This window comes from Mastigoproctus giganteus, chromosome 6 (genome assembly GCF_048544385.1).
Source record: "Mastigoproctus giganteus isolate SK-2022 chromosome 6, ASM4854438v1, whole genome shotgun sequence".
Classification (NCBI taxonomy): domain Eukaryota; kingdom Metazoa; phylum Arthropoda; class Arachnida; order Uropygi; family Thelyphonidae; genus Mastigoproctus; species Mastigoproctus giganteus.
The window spans coordinates 178,780,981-178,801,581 of record NC_143580.1 but is presented as its reverse complement, the minus strand read 5'-3'; the positions used below and the strand labels follow the sequence as shown (position 1 = coordinate 178,801,581).

General features: G+C 36.2%; 1 protein-coding gene across 1 annotated transcript in view; it reads right to left on the bottom strand.

Moving 5' to 3' along the window:
* Positions 1–20,601, bottom strand: part of ifc (delta4-sphingolipid-FADS-like protein ifc) — a 97,332-nt gene that overhangs the window by 27,223 nt on the left and 49,508 nt on the right. Inside the window, exon 3 of the mRNA XM_090375534.1 lies at positions 18,772–18,979. Coding sequence (XP_090231660.1) covers positions 18,772–18,979 — 208 coding nt within the window. The remainder of the gene's footprint in view (positions 1–18,771; positions 18,980–20,601) is intronic.

The window sequence follows — 20,601 nt, the reverse complement described above, 5'->3', positions numbered from 1 at the left end:
CCACGGGTCGCAGCGCACGGCAAACACGCCGGATTCCATTGATGTAAGCCTGGAACCTGGGCTGTGGGCGTTGGATCCCAGTGATGCTAGTCTGGAAGTCCAGCAGCGTCACTGGGAGGTCCCCTCACCACGTACAGGTGCCCACGTCGAGGGGGGCTGTACAGCTGCTCCATGATATCAACCATATCCCCTTAAATTAAAATATCTAAAGATTACTTCACCCCATCACACTAACACCTAGTGTATAAGTTATTCTGAATTCAAAACCTTACACTTGACAGAATTAAAATGTAACTGTCATTTATCTAACCTTCCATTAAATTTCTGTATAAATGCACCCTGAGGCCATACATCATAAATTTGCAAAATATATGCTTCTTTTTGCCATTAGTGCAACAATGAATCCTAGATTTTATGGATTGGATTTAACAACAACAACAACAAAAAAAAAAAAAAACTTGGCTGGCACTAGCGTGTATACTTTATATTGTATCATTTAAGTGCTTGGCCATGTCCTACCTCTTTATTATAATCTAATTTATTATCATCATGGGCCCCTAACAAAACTAGTGAAAATAGAAAGCATGTACATCTGAATTTTGTGCAGAAATTAAAGCTGTTAGAGATGCTATACTCTGGCCAGTGTTTCTGTGTCTGTAAGGAATATGGCACGAAAAAAAACAAACTGTGTCAGATACAAGGCAAAGCTTGGTCTTTTTAAGGAGCCTAACTGTATTTAGTTTTCACAGGTATAACTATAGGGTTCACAGTAAATCATCTTCTACTAGCTATATACTAACCATGTACTACTAGCTAGGTACAATAAAATCGATGTAAATGAAAAGTTTTTTATTGTTAACTTGATTTAGCATTTCTAATACAAATGTATATTACAAAAGTAACTGTTTAACTTTAATTATATGGAGTATATGCTAGTGTACTCCATATAATTAAATGACCTTGAAAAAAACTTTTGATTTTGCTGACATTAGACATAATGGACATTCTCTTTTCTAATTTGTGCATGCGTGATTTTGAAACTTTTCTTAACAGTTTTATTATTAGTCACTATTATTAGAAACTACAGTAAACCCCCGCTATTCGCGGGGGTTACGTTCCTGAGAAATGCCGCGAATATCGAAAACGCGAATACTGAGTTATGGCTCCCATAGTAATAAAGGGGTTCCGTTCCAAAGTATGAAATATAAAAGAAAAACTAGTCTAAAATTTTGTCTATGTATGCAAGCATATGGCATCGAAATGAAAATAAGAAACAATTTAATATTAAATGTAATATTTATTAGAAATTTCAAACAAATATTTCAAACCAGCGCCTTTGCTTGCTAGCAAAAAAAAAAACATCACGCCAGTGCTATCATTAGTTTCACTAAAGTGTTGATAAAGGAGTTTTGTCTTTTGGCGAATGATGAATGAACTTAACGGAATTTTATTTTGAGTTCGGTCTTCTATCCACAGATTTTAAGCTTTTTCCATTTTTTCTAATTTAACATCATGAGTTACAGAGCAAATTTTTGAAGCAATTAGCGTGTTTTCATGGACACTACGGCGGACTTTTTCTTCCGATTTCTTGATTGATCGTACCGTTGAGTCATTGATTTTATGTTTTGCCACCGAGGAGACACTTTCATCATTAGAAATTTTATCTAATAACTCAATTTTATTCGCTAATGTCATCACCTTCTTTGATATTTTCACTTTTCTCTTGTTATTCGTAGTCATATTTTTGTAGGGGTTAGAAAGAACTTGTCCACAATAAAGTACATTCTTCCGTTAACACACTCGAAAAAGTCTGTTTTACACTGAAAAACGGTAGATTTATCACTTTTGTAAGCATATCAATTTATACATTTATTCAATTTATAAGCATATAAATTAAAAGCAAACGACGAAACCTTCCATAACAAGCGCATAACACATATTGAACAAAGATTAGCGAGAAACATTCACGCTCGCGATTTTGTCACCCCTTTCCCCCCACCCACTGAGCACTGTTTTGACCGGGAAAGATAATTTTAGCCACGCCCATGTTTTTTTTTATGGCGGAAAATATTCATGGCGCTTTAAAATCCACATTTTTTTAGATTTCATTTTATATTAAATCGGCGATCGCGAATACGCGAAACCGCGAATACAGATACCGCGAATAGCGGGGGTTTACTGTATTAGTCACTTAAATTTACTATTATTATTAGAAAGAATTTATTATTAGAAAATATTATTCCATTTTCTTAACAGATGAAAATGGAAGCAACTAATAGTTTCAAAAATTTGTATTTTGCTTATTTATATTTTAATTTTTCCCCGAAGGAGAATAAAAGTTATTTTGAAAATACAAAAACCTTTTGTAAGAAATGCATTTTTTTAAATTTAAGTTTCTCATTAAAAATTAATTTAATTAAAAGAAATATTGAAATCCATCAGTAAAATGGCCATGCACAATTTAAAAAAAAAAAAACAACATATACTAAAAGCCTTTTCCAGAAATAAAAACGAAAATTGGACACCTGTCATTCGGGTACAGCGTGACCCACCTAAATTTGGATTTTACAGTTTCTTGAACAGTGTCTTCTCCCCCCCCCTGCTTTTTTTTGAAGGGATCCGTCCATCGTGGAGTTCCATATCTAGCGTTTCTTCAGTACCTACATTATTGTACTTGTTCATTTACCTACAAGAATACCAGACAATCCTAATCATACAACCAATATGCTTGATCTTTTTCTCACAAACAACCCTTCGAAGTACACGGTCGAAGTGAGAGGCCCTTTATGCACTTCAGATCACAACTTGGTGATTGTCTCTACTCCAATGGAACCTTTATCTCATGGCTACTCCCACCCTCGTGTTGTTTGCCATTACAAGAATGCAAAATGGGATGACCTGAGAGACTTCTTTTCTTATTTTCCTTGGTTGGATTACTATTTCAAAACTTCTGATGTCAACGTTTGCTCAAATCGTGTCAGTGAAATTATTCTTGCAGGAATGGAATCCTTTATCCCACACTCCACTTTAAAATCTCGTCCTTTAAATAAACCTTGGTTTTCCAATAAATGTGCTAAAGCTGTTTAAGAGAAGAACATTACATATCATAATTGGCTTGTTTCCAAATCTTCAGTTTCATATTCTGCCTACACCAAAGCTTGCAACAATTGTAAAGCAGTTATTAATCAGTCCAAACTAGATTTTGAACAGATTAAGAGTAGAAAACTTGCTTCTTGCCCTAATGGCAGCAGAGCATTCTGGTCTCTTCCAAAAGCTATCGGCCTCAACTTTTGCCCATCTCTGCTCCCACAACTGTCAAAACCAGTTGTCACTTCAGCCAAGGATAAAGCTGACCTGCTAGCATCCCATTTTTCTTCCAACTCGTGTATTAATGATTTTGGTAAAACACCTCCCACCATTCTCAACATGCTCCATTCAATGCCTCCTGTGGTCTTCCGTCAAAAAGATTTCAGAAGGATTTTGACAAACCTTGATGCTAAGAAAACTCCAGGTCCTGATGGTATTTCTCCATTTGTTCTCAAAACCTGTGCTCGTGAAATTACTCATAATTCTTTACCGCATTTTTTCACTTTCTTATTCCAAAGGTGTTTTTCCTTCTGCTTGGAAATTTGCTCATATCCAGCCAGTTTCTAAAAAGGGTGACAAATCCCTCCCATCCAATTATAGTCCCATTGCAATTATTTCCACTCTTTCTAAAGTAATGGAGAAATCAATTAACCGCCAACTCTTAAACTACCCAGAAACCTTCCGTCTGATCTACGATCGCCAGTATGGATTCCGCCAGTGTCGATCCACTGGTGATATTCTGGCTTATGTTACCCATTTATGGACTAATTCAATGGAAACATTCGGTGAAACAAGTAGTTGCTCTTGACATCTCAAAGGCTTTTGATCGTGTTTGGCATAAAGGTCTTCTAAACAAGCTTCCATCTTATGGTTTGCAAACTGTTTTTAGTAATTGGTTATCCAGTTTCTCTCTGATCGCTCACCGAGGTTGATGGTATGGCTCTCTGTCTTCTGACTTCTTCACTAATGCCGGTGTACCCCAAGGTTCAGTTCTTTCTCCCACTCTTTTCCTCTTGTATATTAATGACCTTCTTCCATTGACTGGAAATCCTATCCATAGTTTTGCCGATGATAGCACATCGCACCACTTTCCACCTTGTCCTGCTCAATCAGCTTCAACGTCTCGAAAATCTGCTGCCAATTCCTTAAAAGCCGATCTTCGGGTAATTCTCCAGTGGGGCAAAGACAACTTAGTTGATTTAAACCCTTCTAAAACTCAATCTTGTCTTATATCTCGCAAAAAGGATTCTTCTGCTCCTATGCTTATCTTTAGTGACAGTGATTTCTAGGCAAAATGGTATATCTCTTTTGGGGATTCCCCTGACTTCTAATCTCTCCTCGTACAAGCACATTACAAATATTGCTTCCTCTGCATCTAAAAACTTGGTTTTCTCTTTCGCTCTCAGCGTTACTTTTCTTCCAAACAGCTGCTCACTCTGTATAAATCGCAAATCCGCCCAGCCATGGAATATTGTTCCCACATCTGGGGTGGTGGCCCCAAAACCTCTCTCAGGCTTCTTGATTCCATTCAGAAGAGGGCAGTTAGGTTAATTAATGATTCATCTCTAACAGAGTCTCTTCACTCACTGTCTCATAGATGTAGAGGAGGGTGCTGACTCTCTAAAAATTACAGCTGTGAGTTGCAGGCTCCGAAAAAACGATAAGTGTTTGCTTATTTACATAATTTATTTACATAATTGTTATTTTATATTGTACTTAATACGTAGTCTTATAGTTATAGTTACGCTGGTTATTTTTATTTTAATTTAGATAAACAGTTTTTGTAGATATACGTAAAACCGTTATTTTGTTTGAACCTTGCAGCCATTGTTTTTGTATATAGTGGTAGGGAATTTAAATTTTTAATTGAGGTAGTTAGGTAGCTCTAAAGTATAATTTATAGTTTTTTTTTTTTTTTGGTTTTTAGGAGCATTAGCAATTAAGGCCATATTGCTTGGGGATATGCGGTGGTCATTCCCTGATCTTTCCGTATTTGGTGGTGACGGGCTAGAACCCCGGTCTAATCAAGAAGCGTGTGCTACGCACTGCTGCTCCTTCCCACCTGGCTACGGAGGCGCCGAATTTATAGAGTAATCGCTTCACTGTTTCTATTAGATAGCGTAGTATTGACATTTAATTTAATTTATTGATTTTATTAATTTAAAGTATCATGCCCCAAACTAGAGCAGCAAAGCAACGGGCATAAAGTGGCAGGAGTGCTGTGACTCGTGGGAGAACTGAGGGGGGGGGGGAGATTCTCCAACGCATCAGAACCTAAAAAAAATGTGTGACGTGAAATGTTTGCCGAACTCTCTGCAACGGAACATGATATTGCCATCGGGGATGTTTTTGTGTGTGTGCGTGCGATGTAAGGAGTGTAAGGAAATCAGGCGACAACTCAGCGTTGTTATGGGCCTATATGAGAGTTTGAACGACAGGGTGGATGCTCTCGAAAGATCTAAATTGAGGGGCCCCATCAGGCTCTCAGCTGCCCACATCAACGCCAAAGCTTGCACTTGGTCATCACACAACATAGCGGCAACCCCCAGGGCAGAATGCGCTGGTCCCACAGGAACTAGTAATTGTTGGTGACTCTATTGTCAGGGAAACGGGAAACATGCTTTGTAAAAAGGATAGGTGGAACAGGACCAGGGTATGTCTGCCAGGGGCAAAGGTTGATGACGTTGTAGAGCGGATATCATATTTAAGGGTACAAAAGGTGATATAGTTGTACACGTTGGCACTAATGATATTAAGAGTAGGAGACCGACAGAATTACTTAACAAGTACAAGTCACTGTTGAACAAAAGACGAGAATTAGGGTTGAATTTGAAAGTGTGCAATTCTGCCCAGATACGATAGGAGGGAGTATATGATGAGAGCCTTGTCGATCAATTTGGCCCTGGAAAGATTGTGGAAGGCTAAAGGGGTAGAATTGTTTTCAGCCTGGACTGTACTTGTTAACAGGAGAGACTGCTTCTACGGGGATGGGATACACTTCAATAGAAAGGGTGCAAGAATATTTGCTGATGCTATCAAGGCAGTGTTAGGTGGGTCGGAAAACTGATAACTTGGGGGGATACAAGGACTAATAGTTTAACAGTAGCCGTAGGCAGAGGTTGTGATTCTTGCACAACTTCTATTAGAATAAGCAGCGACCTGGAGCATGGGGTGTTGGAGGTTTCAGGGACAGATGGCAGTCATCCTGAAATAGGTGGGTATATGGGATGTGTTAGGGTAACTAGGAATAGGCGTAGGAGCATGTATACCAATGCTAGAAGTATAGTAAATAAATTTGATGAATTTGAAGTGTTGGTCAAGACATCAAAGGTGGATATTGTTGGGATAGCAGAGACGTGGTGTCACAGATATAAGGAATGCTGAACTGGAATTTGGGGAGTACAATGTGTACAGAAAGGATAGAAAGGGAGGAGGTGTTATGCTGTTAATTAAGAAAAACATAAAATCAAAAGAAGTGCATCCAGTTGATATAGATGAACAGTGCACTGTTGAGTCAGTTTGGTGTAACATAAGCACCGCGAAAGCAAAAATGACTCAAATGAGTACAATGAACAATTGTACAGAGATATAGAGTGGGCTAGTAAATCGGAATGTCTTATAATGAGGGATTTTAACTTCCCAGATATTGACTGGAACTTGTAGGTTGGTCACTCACACACTAGTCGGACTTTTGTGGATTTATTGGATGATTGTTTTCTGCAGCAGCATGTTCGAGAGGCAACCAGAGAAAGTAATACTCTTGATCTGGTTATCAGCAGTGATCACAGTGTACTGATGTGGGATTTACTTAAAGATTTAATTACCATCGGGGGTAAAGGAAAGGGTTTTTGCTTCCGTAAAGGTGAGTACAGTAGTCTCTGACAGTTTTTAAATTCTGTACAGTGGGATCAACTGATGATGTTACCAACAGTAAATTCTAAGTGGGAAGCATTCAAGGAATTAATCATGGATGCTACTAAAAGTTTCATACCTATTAAGAAATATTGTTCAAGGTTTAGGCCTAAATGGTTATCTAATGAAACTCATAACAGAGAAGAAAAATGCATGGGATGCATATAAATTATCAAGCGACTCAGAAGCCTATGGCAGATATAAGTTAATCTGTAATCAGGTCACAAAGGAGGTTCGGCAGGCAAAGGCAGATTACGAGAAATCCTTGGCAAAAGATGCTAAGAAAAACAGCAAGGATTTCTTTACTTATATAAACTCTAAAAGGAAGGGGATGAATCTGATTGGTCCACTTGACATCGATGGTTCGACTACTGATGATCCTGCTCAGATAGCAAACAAACTGAATGAGTATTTGCATCTACATTCACACATGAGGAATTATTAAGGTTTGAAAATGGCAGGTTATCAAATTGTAGCAGGATACATAATGATTTTGTAATAACTGAGAGCAAAGTGGAGGAGAAATTGTTGAAGTTGAACATAAGAAAAGCACTTGGGGTGGATGGTATCTATCCAGTTATATTAAAGGAGGCGGCAAAGCAACTAAGCAAACCCTCAGCCATAATTATGAGAGCATCCTTGGACTCAGGGGAGGTTCCCACGGACTGGAGATGTGCAAAAAAAGGGGATCGAAGGGTGACACGAGTATTTACAGACCAGCTAGTTTAACTTCTGTTCCTGGTAAAATAATGGAGTCACTATTTAAAGATGCATTGCAGGATCATCTAGACAAGACTGCAGCAATAATTCAGACACAGCATGGGTTTTTTAAGGGAAAGTCTTGTCTGACAAATTTGATAGGATATTATGATGTGGTTACAAAGGAACTGGATGCAAAAAATTATTTTGATATCATATATTTGGATTTCAGGAAAGCTTTTGACACTGTTGTGCATGGAAGACTATTGTACAAATTGCAGCAGAATGGTATTAAGGGTAAGTTGCTACAATGGATAAAAGGATGGTTAAGTGGGAGAAGACAGAGGGTGGTAATCAATGGGTGCTGCTCTTCGTGGACTAATGTTATTAGTGGAGTCCCACAGGGTTCGGTGTTAGGTCCACTGTTGTTTTGTATATTTATCAATGATATTGATGAAGGTATATCAGGCTTAATGTCGAAGTTTGCAGATGATACAAAGGTTGGCAGGGTTGCTAATGACAGTAATGACTGCAACAGGATCTAGATAATTTGGGCAGATGGGCTAAGAAGTGGCAACTGAAGTTTAACCTTGACAAATGCAAAGTACTGCATATGGGTAGAAGTAACCCCAGAGAAACGTACCGTGTGGTACTACACTTAAGGTGGTAGAAAATGGAAAAGACCTGGGAGTAATTGTGGAGTCAGATATGAAGTTTTCTGAGCAATGCAGACAGGCTGCCAGGGCAGGTCATGGGGTTTTGTCAATGATATACAGTAATACCCCGACTTACGCGAACTCGGAGTTATGCAGTACTTTTTTTGTTTGGCAACACTGCCGCCCATTATCGTCAAGGTCGTTTTTCATATGTTATCGATATATGGTGCGACGGTGGAAAGTGAGAGCGAAAGACGAACAAAATTCAACTTTGCTAAGCATGAGCTGCACACACATACAAGAATTTGTATTCCAACTGTCAAATTTATATGTGTGCATTCGAATTTGTGCCCAATGTTTGTCAGAAATTACATCGTTTTCACGAGAGAAATGGATTGCGTCGGTTGAGCCGTATACAGTCAGTCCTCGTATAACACGTGTTTACACTACACGAATTCGGTCATACACTATTTATAAATACGGTAATGATATCTTATAATATAACACAAACCGAATTGGCTTATGCACGATTCGCCTTTGTGTACAAGAAATGGCAGTCAAATGCAGAATCACCCCAACCGAACGCAACACGATAGGAATGAAGAGGAGATTCTAAAAATGTATATGTTTTAGGGGAAACACATTTCACCATAATAACGTAAAAACCAACACAATTCCAGCTATCGGTATGCAATTAGATCGAGTTTACTACCAGTTTATAACAGATTCCACTAGCAAAAACGCAACTGGATTTTTATTGTTTTATGGTAGTAACCCCCTAGAAATGTGAAGTGTTAATAGTGTATCTCTGCCTTTATGGTATTGTTTATTCAGTTGCTACATGCATGCAGCTTTGTTTATGCGTATCAAGCCTGCCTCCTTGTTTTGTAATTGTGCTTTATTCCCTAAAAATGAGTAAAATACTTAAAAGGTGTGAAAAGGAAGCATACTGGTGAAGACACTGCAAATTCAGAGAGAAAAAGAAAAGCAATTATCGATAAACAGAGGTGGACTGGGTCAAAAATTTATAGTGGCCTCATACATTATGGCCAGTCGGCCTCTGTCGATAGAGAAAAAATATGAAATTGTGAAACGCTTTGAGCGAAATAAAAGACCATGTGGTATTGCATGTGCTACAGGCCTAAATGAGGCAACGACAAAAAGCTCATGACAACTGCAAACTTGACAGAAGGTCTCGGCTCAATTGAAAAGGGCTTAAAAATTTTAGAAAACATAGACTACAACGAAGAACGCGTTATAGCTACAAAGCAAGGAATAAAAATATTATTAGCTTGCTACGAAGAAATTCTGGGTGAAAAAAAGAAGTCTGTGTCGTCAGACGAATTTGTTAGATTTTATGAAACCATCGACATAACTTTTTTTTACGTAAGTCATTTATTTTTGTAATACATATTTTGTATTAATATGTATAAAGAACTGCAATTTTATTAATATTTTTCTTCTAAACTAGTGTTTTTGTTAGTCCTTGGTCCCAATTAAACAAAATTTATATGTATTTATATGCAAAGTTGTACGCCGACTTACACGAATTCGACTTAAGCGATTTTCGTCGGACCCACCTATCGCGTAACTTCAGGGTATTACTGTATAGGAATTTTGCTAGCAGGGAGAAGGAGGTGATTGTCCCTCTGTATAAGGCAATGGTCAGGCCACGCCTTGAGTACTGCGTACAGGTCTGGACGCCTCATTTTAGGAAGGATGTAGATTTACTTGAGTGTGTACAGAGAAGGGCAACAAGATTGGTGAGGGGAATGAAGGGATCCTCTTACCAAGAGAGGCTTAAGTTCTGCAAATTGCAGTGGCTGGAGACTAGGCACCTGCTCTGTGATCTGATTGAGGTGTATAAGGCCTTGAATGGGTTCAGCATGCTGAATTCTGATGGGATCCTTCCACTTGTTCAGATTACGAACCTAAGGGGGCATAAATTCAAATTAAGAAAAGACAGATATAGAATAGATGTGCGGAATGTAGAATAGATGGCCTTTAGCCAGCGGGTGGTTAATTTCTGGAACAAACTTCCATCTGTCCTTGTGGAAGTTGATAGGTTGAATAAATTTAAGGAGGAACTGGACAGGCATTTGGAGGGAATGGTGTGATTTTTTTGGCTGATGCTACATAAGCTCATATATTTGCTTTCTTGCATCACATGCCATTACTACTACTACTACCTACTGTTTCTGCTGCATGCCTCTTCTACAGATACTTCCATGGGCACTGTTCTTCTGAATTGGCTTCTATAATTCCCGCTCTCTCTCTTTCAAAACAGTCGAAACACGTGCCTCCACAAGCCAACATCCATTTACTGTCCAACTTCAAACTCACAGAACCAACTTTTCATCTTTCTTGTTTATTCATTCAACTGCCGTTTTCTGGAACAACCTTCCTTCATACATATTTTCTGAAAATTACAGTCTACAGAAGTTCAAGTCCAATGTCAACAAATATCTTCTTTCGTCTTTTCAATTTCCAACCCAAGAACGGTACTAAGTACTATAGGTTCTAATACTTCTCGTGTTTGGGGTTTACATAAAAAAAAAAAAAAAAAGAAAAGAAAAAAAAAAAAATCAAGGATAGCTTGGTCATGTCTCCACTTGTGCATAGAGATGATTACTAAGATAAATCAGACTATTCAGCCTCAAACAATACTATTCTGAATACAATGCAAAGCGCCTACTTTAATTTCAACAATTAAAGCAATTTCAGCAGTATGCATATATATTTATTTTAGTATCAGAAGTGGCAAATTCAGAAAAATTCAGAATTGACCGTACAAAAAAAAAAAAAAAAAAAAAACACTTTTTTCTTCAATACTATTTCAAATAAGGTGTGTCTGCATATAAACTGCCTGAAAATCTTCAAGTATGTGGTACAATCTCTTAGCTTTATAATATTAACAGTGCTACTAGAGATGGCAGCACAAATAGCTTCAGGTGCCTCCGTAGCCAGGTGGGAAGGAGCAGCAGTGCGCAGCACACGCTTCTTGATTAGACCGGGGTTCGAGCCTGTTACCACCAAATACGGAGGATGCGGAAAGGTCAGGAAATGACCACCGCATATCCCGGAGCAATATGGCCTTAGTTGCTAATGCTCCTAAAAACCAAATAACAACAACAACAAATAGCTTCAAAAATCTAAAAAAGAAGATCATACCTGTAGCTATTGTTGTCTAACTTGGGCGTAAAAGAATCTAAATTCTCAGATCCAGAAGTTTATAAAAGTGAATAAAGTGATAAACAAATAGCTATAGAGAATGTAACAGTATTAGAAAAATAACTAGTTTTTTTTTTAAATTTAAACCGCCCCCCCCCTTCAATTTCTGATCTAGAAATCAAATTAATTTTTAAAAGCAAATATGTGCAAATTTTTACTTAAAAAAAAAAAAAAAAAAACCCCAGTAAGGTACTGCTCTGAGGCCACAGTAGTGAAGTTACTGCAAGGCTACATAGATGTGACCAAGCCACTCTTTAATAATAAGAAAACAAGTACAGTACTATCCATTTCAATTAAGAAGAGGTTGTGGATATAATTCTTTGTCATACAGCATCTTGAAAATGTCGTGGATTGCTAATAAATTCACTTAGAGTTTGGATAATTCAAAATTGTTAGGGTTTATTAGCAAAAACAGGTGCATGCATATTTTCTTAAATACTAATGCTAAGAGTCAACAATTGAGGACAGAAGGGATACTTGAAACATGGTGTCATGAGACATGCCCTATGCAGAATTTGAATATGGTGAGTAAAAGTTGTAAGGAAGTAAGTAATTAAATAACACTTAGTTAAGAAGCACATAGAATCTAGGGCAGTGCATCTAATGATGGGGATTAACAGTACAATGATGAGTCAGTTTGGTGCAACATAAACACTGGAAAAACTAAAACAAAAATAGGAGTTTGGTATAGTTGAAATGACTAATGATTATAATAAACAACTACATAGCAGGTAGTGGGCCAGTAGATAGGAATGTCTTATAATGGGGATCTGAATTTTCCAGATACTGACTAGAACTTATGGGTTGGTCACTTACACACTATTAGAAATTTTCTAAATTTATTGGATGACTTTTCTAAAGCAGCATGTTAGAGAAGTAACAAGGGAAAGCAATGCTTCTGATATGATTATTGGCAGTGACTCATCACACATTAAGAATATCCAGAGAAAGGAACCACTATGTGGCAGTGATCGTAATATGCTGATGTGGCATATACTTAAAGATGCAAAGGGTAACGGGAAATGGATTTTGCTTTTGTAAAGGCAACTACAGTCTCTCTTACAGTTTTCAAATTCCTTTCAGTGGGATTCACTGATGGCATTAACAACTGCAAAGTCTAAATGGGAAGCATTCAGGGAAGTAATCAAAGAATCTACTAAGCTTTTTATATCAACTAAGATATCATTCAAGATTTACACCCTAAATGGACATTGGATGAACTGATGAGACTAGTGCCAGATAATAAAAATGTGTGGGATGATTATAAATTACCAGGGGATGTGGAATCCTACAGCAAGAACAAATTAGTCTACAATCAAATCAGTAAAGGGGTAAATAAAACTTAGGAAGATTGTGAGAAGTCCTTGGTTAAGAATGCAAAAAAAAAAAAAAAAAATAGCACAGAATTCTATGTTAACACTAAAAGGAAAGGTACAAACAACATTGGTCTGCTAGATAAGAATCGTATAACTATTGATGATTCATTTAAGATTTTTGTAAAAAATAAATAATTCCTACAGAAGGTTTTAGAGATGGGAATACCAGAGAACACAAAGTAATAACTGAGAGATAAATGATTTTGTTATAATGAGAATGAAGTGTAAGAGAGAAGTTGCTGAAGCTAAACTTAAGTAAAATGCCTGCAGCCGATGGGATCTATTCAACTGCATTAAAAGAAAGAGCAAAAGAGGAAAGCAAATTCTATAATATGAGAGCATATATATATGAAGGCATATTGTACATGAAGTTTAACATTAACAAATACTGTGTGGTACTACACTGAAATAACAGTGGAAAATGAAAAGGACCTGGGGGTAATTGTGCAGTCAGATATGAAGTTCTCTGAACAGTGTAGACAGGCTGCCAGGACAGTTTCTGGAATTTTGTTAAGGATATTCACGAATTTCACTTGAGTGTGTTAAGACTGCAATTATAAGTCTGGAGGCCTCATTTTAGGAAGAAAGTGGAGCTTCTGGAATTCGTACAGAGAAGTGCAAAAATATTGGCAAGGAGAACAAAGGGGTGCTCTTATCAAAAAAAAAAGTCAGTTTTACAAATTGCAGCATCTAGTGACTAGGTATGTGCAAGGTGATCTGATTTAGGTGTTTAAGGCTTTGAATGATTTGAGAAAACTCAATACTGATGTGAGGGGGCATAAACTGAAATTGAGGAAGGATGGTTGCAGAATAGACATGAATCAATTTGCTTGCGGGTGGATGATTACTGGAACAAGCTTCAATCTGTTGCTGTGGAAGTGAATAGTTTGAATAAATTCAAGGAGGAACTAGACAAACTACTGGAGGGGATGGATAAGCAAAATGGATTTTTTTTTTTCTTTCATCGTTTGCCACTACTAATACTATTATCTGTTTGGTGTGGTAACAAATAACTGAGTGAAGTGCTGTTATGTATAAAACTGCTCAACACAATCTGAAAACCCTGATAGTGGTGATCTTGAAAGTTCTCGAATTTCATGTTGTCATATTATAGTCATAAAAAGTATTGTACAAAGTATTATGCAAATATCCTAGAAATGTAACAGTTTATGGAAAAGCATTATACTGTACATTACAGTAAAAATATATCTCCCATACTAAAATATACCACATACAGTAGATAAACCAATTACAAGCTTCATTATTAATTCAAAGTCCTGCTCTAGATTTTTATTTTATTTTTTTTTTTAACAATGCAACTTTTCGATATATAATGACAAGTAATTGCATTTTGAGCCACCACAAATCCTCTAGGCCAGTGGTTCCCAAACTACTGAGATCTACAGATGCCTTCAAAAATCAGAAGAGTTTATGGACTCCTATAGATACGCATATATATATATATATATATATATATATATATATATATAAATAATGTGTGGTTTGTAGAATAAATAAAGTGTCTGTGAAAATGGAAATGATTTATTTTAATTTACATTTTGCACTACACATTTTGGAGCATTAGACATACTATAACTTTTATTTTCCTCTTCCTGCTTATTTTTATTTTGCTTCTTAACTGTTATATATTACTACTATATTGTATATGTGTGTGTGTGTGTGTGTGTGTGTGTGTGTGTGTGTGTGTGTGTGTGTATATATATATATATATATATATATATATATATAACTGATATTAATGATTTTTAAATATAAATCAAAATTAATGCCAGTAGCATGGCAAAGCTGAGCAAAAAATAATAAATTAAACATAACAATTAATCAACAGGGAGGGAGAAGAAAAGGTAAGACTAAAAATTGTAGCAGAAAATCAAATCTCCAAATAAATTTAGAAAATCCAATTCAAAATAATAAATCAATTTTAAAATTTGGAACCAATTACATAAGAATTTAGCGGCACCGGCCCTCGTAAGGTGCCAGTTCCAAATTATTTGAAATATCACAAATAGAGGCTAAACTAACTACAATAAAATAAAACCAAAATAACAAAAATAGACTGATCATTATGCCCCATATCAACAGAGGACCACAAGGACAATAATGGTCAGGATATCACTGCATTTCAATAGCTAAACAAATCATCGCAAAGGCGAACCGATCGAAGGATCAGATGCCACCAGATCCCCCAATTGAACCGCCAATGCAGAGGATTTGAATAGCAGTGGTCCTTATGCAGCAAAAAATAAAGATATAGAACAGACAGACTAGCACTCCAGCACAGAGCCACACCAGTGACAATGTAAGCTTAACCAGCTTATATAGACAAATAAATAGATGACAGTATAGGCACAGCGTATGCACATCAAACCCACTATTACGGTTTTATTTACATATATTAGTATAATGAAGTAGTTAAAAAATTAAAAATGGTACAAAATATAATACAAAAATTAGGAAAATAAATATAAAACTATCATTAGAGGCAGCAAAATGCACACATCTCCACATGATGCCCATTACATAATCAATAATAAATATAAAATCTAATTAAAACATATGCCAGTAGCGTGGCAAAACTGTAGAGCGAAAATTAAACATAAAAATTAAATAAACCGGGAGGGGGGAGTAAAGGTAACAAGACAAGACAGAAACTGTAGCCGAAAGCCTCCAAATAATTTAGAAATTCAATTAAATCCAATTAATAGTACCAATTAAAATTTAAAATATAAGGCCAATTATATAGAAATTTAGTGGCATCTCCCCTGTAAGGTATAGTTCCGAGAGACCTGAAATATCACCAAAAAGGGCTAAATGAACTGATTGTTTGTTTGTTATTTAGTTTTTAGGAGCATTAGCAACTAAGGCCATATTGCTCCGGGAATATGCAGTGGTCATTCCCTTGACCTTTCTGCATCCTTCGTATTTGGTGGTGACGGGCTCAAACCCTGGTCTAATCAAGAAGCGTGTGCTACGCACTGCTGCTCCTTCCACCTGGCTATGGAGGCACCGCTAAATGAACTACTAAAATAAAAAAAAAGTAACAAAATAACAGACTGACCATTATGCCCCATATCGATGGAGGACCATGAGGCTAATAATGATCATGGAATCGCTGCATTTCAATCGCTAGACAAATCGTTGCAAAGGCGATTTGTGATGGTACCTTACAGGGGAGGGAGGTGCTGCTAAATTTCTATATAATTGCCCCTATATTTTAAATTTTAATTGGATTTAATTGAATTTCTAAATTATTTGGAGGCTTTCAGCTACAGTTTCTGCCTTGTCTTGTCTCCTTTACTTTCCCTTCCCGGTTGATTTAATTTTTATGTTTAATTATCGTTCTACAGTTTCTCCACACTACTAGCATATGTTTTAATTTGATTTTATATTTATTATTGATTATGTAATGGGCATCATGTGGAGGATGTGTATTTTTCCTGCCTCTAATGATAGCTTTATATTTATTTTTTATTTTTCTTCTTATTTATTTCATTTTATTTATGTCATTATTTAAACACACCCACCCCTGTTTCTCTATTGTGTAAATATGCATGAATACTGGGTTTTCTGAAAATAGAATTCGAAGTTAATGAATAATTTGATCAGTTCTAGAGAGTCCGTTTTGTGGACCCCAGTTTGGAAAACGCTGCTCTAGGCAACTTGCTTTTCCTTTAGGTAGTATATTTAGTTAAGAACAAATACAAATTAAAGTTACTGTGTTGTTGTTGTTTACTAATATGCCAGTCTAAAAGTTTAATTATTCAGTGAATGAGTTACATAGCTGACAACTTTGGAATTTTAAAGGAAAAATAAATTTTTATTATTATTAGCCATACAATGCAAGGAAGCCTGAGGCTTATGCTGCATCAGTCAAAAGACACTCCCGAGTTACCCTGTGTGAGAGCGAGAGAGGAATCACCAAGAAAGAGAAAAACAAGAGATTTTTTGGAAAAGACGAGAGAAATTTTAAAACCCACACACTGCATCAGAAATTAAATTTCAAACGTGCATGTTTTTATTAAAATACAGCCATGGGATTGTTTACCAGCACAGTATGCTTTCAAACATTAGCTTACCTAGAATTTGCACGTCTATGGATTCCAGTGCAGACTGTTAGACATCAACTGATTATATTTGCTCCATTAACCCCAGGGGCTCACATCTGGTGAGTACGGGCTTGGCACACCCAGGGTCCTGAGCTGGATATCATCATTCTTCTCTTTCTTAGTGATTCCCCTTTACCTCCCTCTCCCTCTTAGGGTAACTCAGGAATATTTTTTTGTGGCTGGTGCAGCATAAACCTCAGGCTTCCTTGCACCATATAGCTAATAATAACTGTTGCAGATTTTGCGTTCTTCAGAAATACTGAGTAAAAGTTCATAAGTATTTAAAACTGGCACTGCTGTTTAGATTTTGCTATTAGGATATTTCCATAGCTTCACCAGAAAGAGAAGTCCTGAACTTAGTATTATTTTTTTCACTTTGCTGAATATTCTCTTATCAGCACTGCTATGAAGAATTATTAAAATGCAATGCATGGCTTGTAAAAATTTGCATTTCCTCAATGAATGTACATAAATTTTCTTCTCTTCTTTCATTATAATGAAAGAAGGACTGACAGAACTGTGAAATATTTATTTCTTTATCTCCAATGATACTGAAAAGAATTGGGAACGCTTTTTTTTTTTTTTTTGTAAAATTGATTCATTTAATTCACTTCAAAGAGCTTGTTCTCCAAATAGCACTATTGGATGATGAATTGGTTGGCCAAATACAATTACATTAATACTAAATACTTATTTAACTTAATGGTTCTGTAAACTCATTTGGCAACTTGTATATGAATTTTGTTTGGAGCCAGCAGACTTTTGCTGTTGCACAAAAACATGCCCTGTTCTTAGGAATTTATGACAAAGTCAAGTTGGCTGCCAAATTCTGTACACAATTTGCCAAATTTATTTGCAGATTCATACAGCTAGAGCTATCAGTGTATTAAATATTTTAAGTTGTAACACTTAATTGGATCATATCAGCATGCAAATGATTTTTTACTATATGTATAAAGCACTTAAGGTACATAAATGTTTTGGTATACTGCAGCTCAGTTTGTCATCCATCAACCTGTTTTGATATTCACAATGCATTGTTTTTACTTGACTCTCATTGGCCCTTTATAATTGTGATGGATGAGGAAGGCTGTCTTTACTACTAATTTATCGACGGGAGGTAAGATTTGGCTCATCTTACTACATTGTTAGATAAGTTACAGGAACTGCCGTCCTGTACATTTTTCTTTGAAAATAAATCTTTAATGATATTAATTTTTAATGAACTTTAAGTTATTTTATTAATCTTTCAAAATAAGTTTGCTCTTTTTATGGCTGGCTGAACACTTATGGCAAAGTGCTTTTGTGTGTTTATTATAGTTGTATCTGTTAACAAAAATAAGAAATTTACAGAGTTTAAATTCTGATTTTAATGTAGTTTTACTACTTTTTTGCAAAGAGAAACAGAGGAAAAAACCATGTTATGGCAAAAATGATGGAGAAATTCCATGCTGTGATGGTGAAATGGAGAGTTGCCAATCTAAGAATTTGTCAAATTTTCAGATAGTTTGGCTGGATTCATCCATTTTCCAAAAATGCCTGAAAATGGGCAAAGCCACAAAATGTGCTGGGAGGCATACTTCCTTCACAAACAGAATCAAGTGACAACACAATCACAGGTAACTCATCCCAGGTAAATTAAAGTTATGATTACATAATATAAAAGAAGCTATTAAGACTTACCAAAAAGATAACAAATACAGATATCAAATAATATCTGAATTCCACTATTCACTGCTTCTAGCAAAGTGGGAGGTTTAGGATTCACAAACATAGGTCTCAGGGCATAAAATAAAGGCTGCAGGAATACCCACAATAACTTTGTATATGTTGTGCAAAAAAGTTTTGCTTCAAGCATTGTAGGAATATCCGTATCTAGTTTATCATCTCCCTATAAATAATGGAATATTTTATTATTTTGAAGCATCTATTATAATTAAATTTGAAAAATAAGTCATGTTTTAAAAAAATACTCAAAAATTTATACTTATTAATATTTCTGATGAAAGGAAGGCAACCAAAAACTGAGATTTAAACATAACAAAGTTGGCAATATCCACCATCCCCCAACCCAACTGTAAGATGTGGAATAAACAGTTCTTGTTAACAGCAATTTCTTCCACCCAAACCCAGCAATGTACATAAGAATTTTTTGTGGAATAATACATAGTATACACACACACATTTGAGACACCTTGACCAAAACTGCTACCTAGGCCAAAGCCTATAAGGAAAGGGTCTAAGTTTAGAGTTCAAAATTATTAGTTGGTTAATATAACATAACACAAAAAAAAAAAAAAAAAACCCAGTTTAAATAACAGCTACTTAGCCTCATCTCAGAAGAATCAGGTCTTGATCTTAATAAGATGAGTTGCCACCCTTGCTGCTAGGAGGCAGACTTCTATTAGCAATAACCACAGCATGCCTTCTAAAGACTGCACTTATACAGTTATTAAAATAAGTGAAAGCCTTCTTTCCATGATCATAATCCAAAGTTTCTCTTTCACCACAGTACCAACAGACAACTCCAAGTTAGATCTTAAATTAGTATATAATTTGCATTTCAGCGTAATGTGTTCAGCTGTTTCGTCTTCTCCACAAGTGCAGGTACCCCGATCCCTCAGTCCAAATTGATATAATCTATAAGACAAGTCATGGCCAGTGATCAGGAAAGTAGCACATAGCCCAAACTGTAACCATAGCTTTTTACGAGTACCTATAATCTCCACATTTGGAAAAAACAAGTTTGCCTACCTTTCTCTGATTCCTGCCAATTGTTCTGCCACAACTTTTAACTCACTACAAATCCTTTTCCTTTCATTCTTTAGATCCACTCTTGTATAGATTCTTTCTTCATCTGGGTAAGATGTAACTCTCATAATAGTTGCCTTGTTCTTCTTTGTAAAGTACAAAGGCTGGATAATAGAACTTTAAATTGTACAGGCATCCTACCTGATATAATCTGCAAGGCCTCTGTTGACACAGTTCGATAAGCATGAGTAATGCTTAACAAAGCAAATCTTTTCCGCCTGCAATAAGTATTTTTGTACAATAATGTTTTGTATACGATGCACCCAGGCTCCGGAGGCATAAAATGCCTAAAGTCAAGATCGGGCAAACAAGCACCTTTCATGCCACAATCCTCCAGAGCTTAGCATATAATGCCTAATCGTGGTTTTCAAGTACTTGACATGCTATGTAAAGAACAACTGTTCTTCTAAAATCAAACCCAGATATTTTGTGACTAACGTATCGAACTAGGTCCCCCAGAAGCCTTACAGTAGCTCCCCTATTCATACTTAATCGCCCTTTTAATAAGATTGACAGTTTTATCTTGGGATATTTTCAATTTGTAGGGGTTGGTCAGCTTTCTAATTTCATTAAAATCTCTTTGAATTTCTTTTCTATTTCAGAACGAGAATTGCCAAAAATAAGGATTGTTAAATCATCAGCGTATGCAACCATTTTTATATTTTCATGTGCATGAAAAACTAGTCAAGAAAATAAATAAAA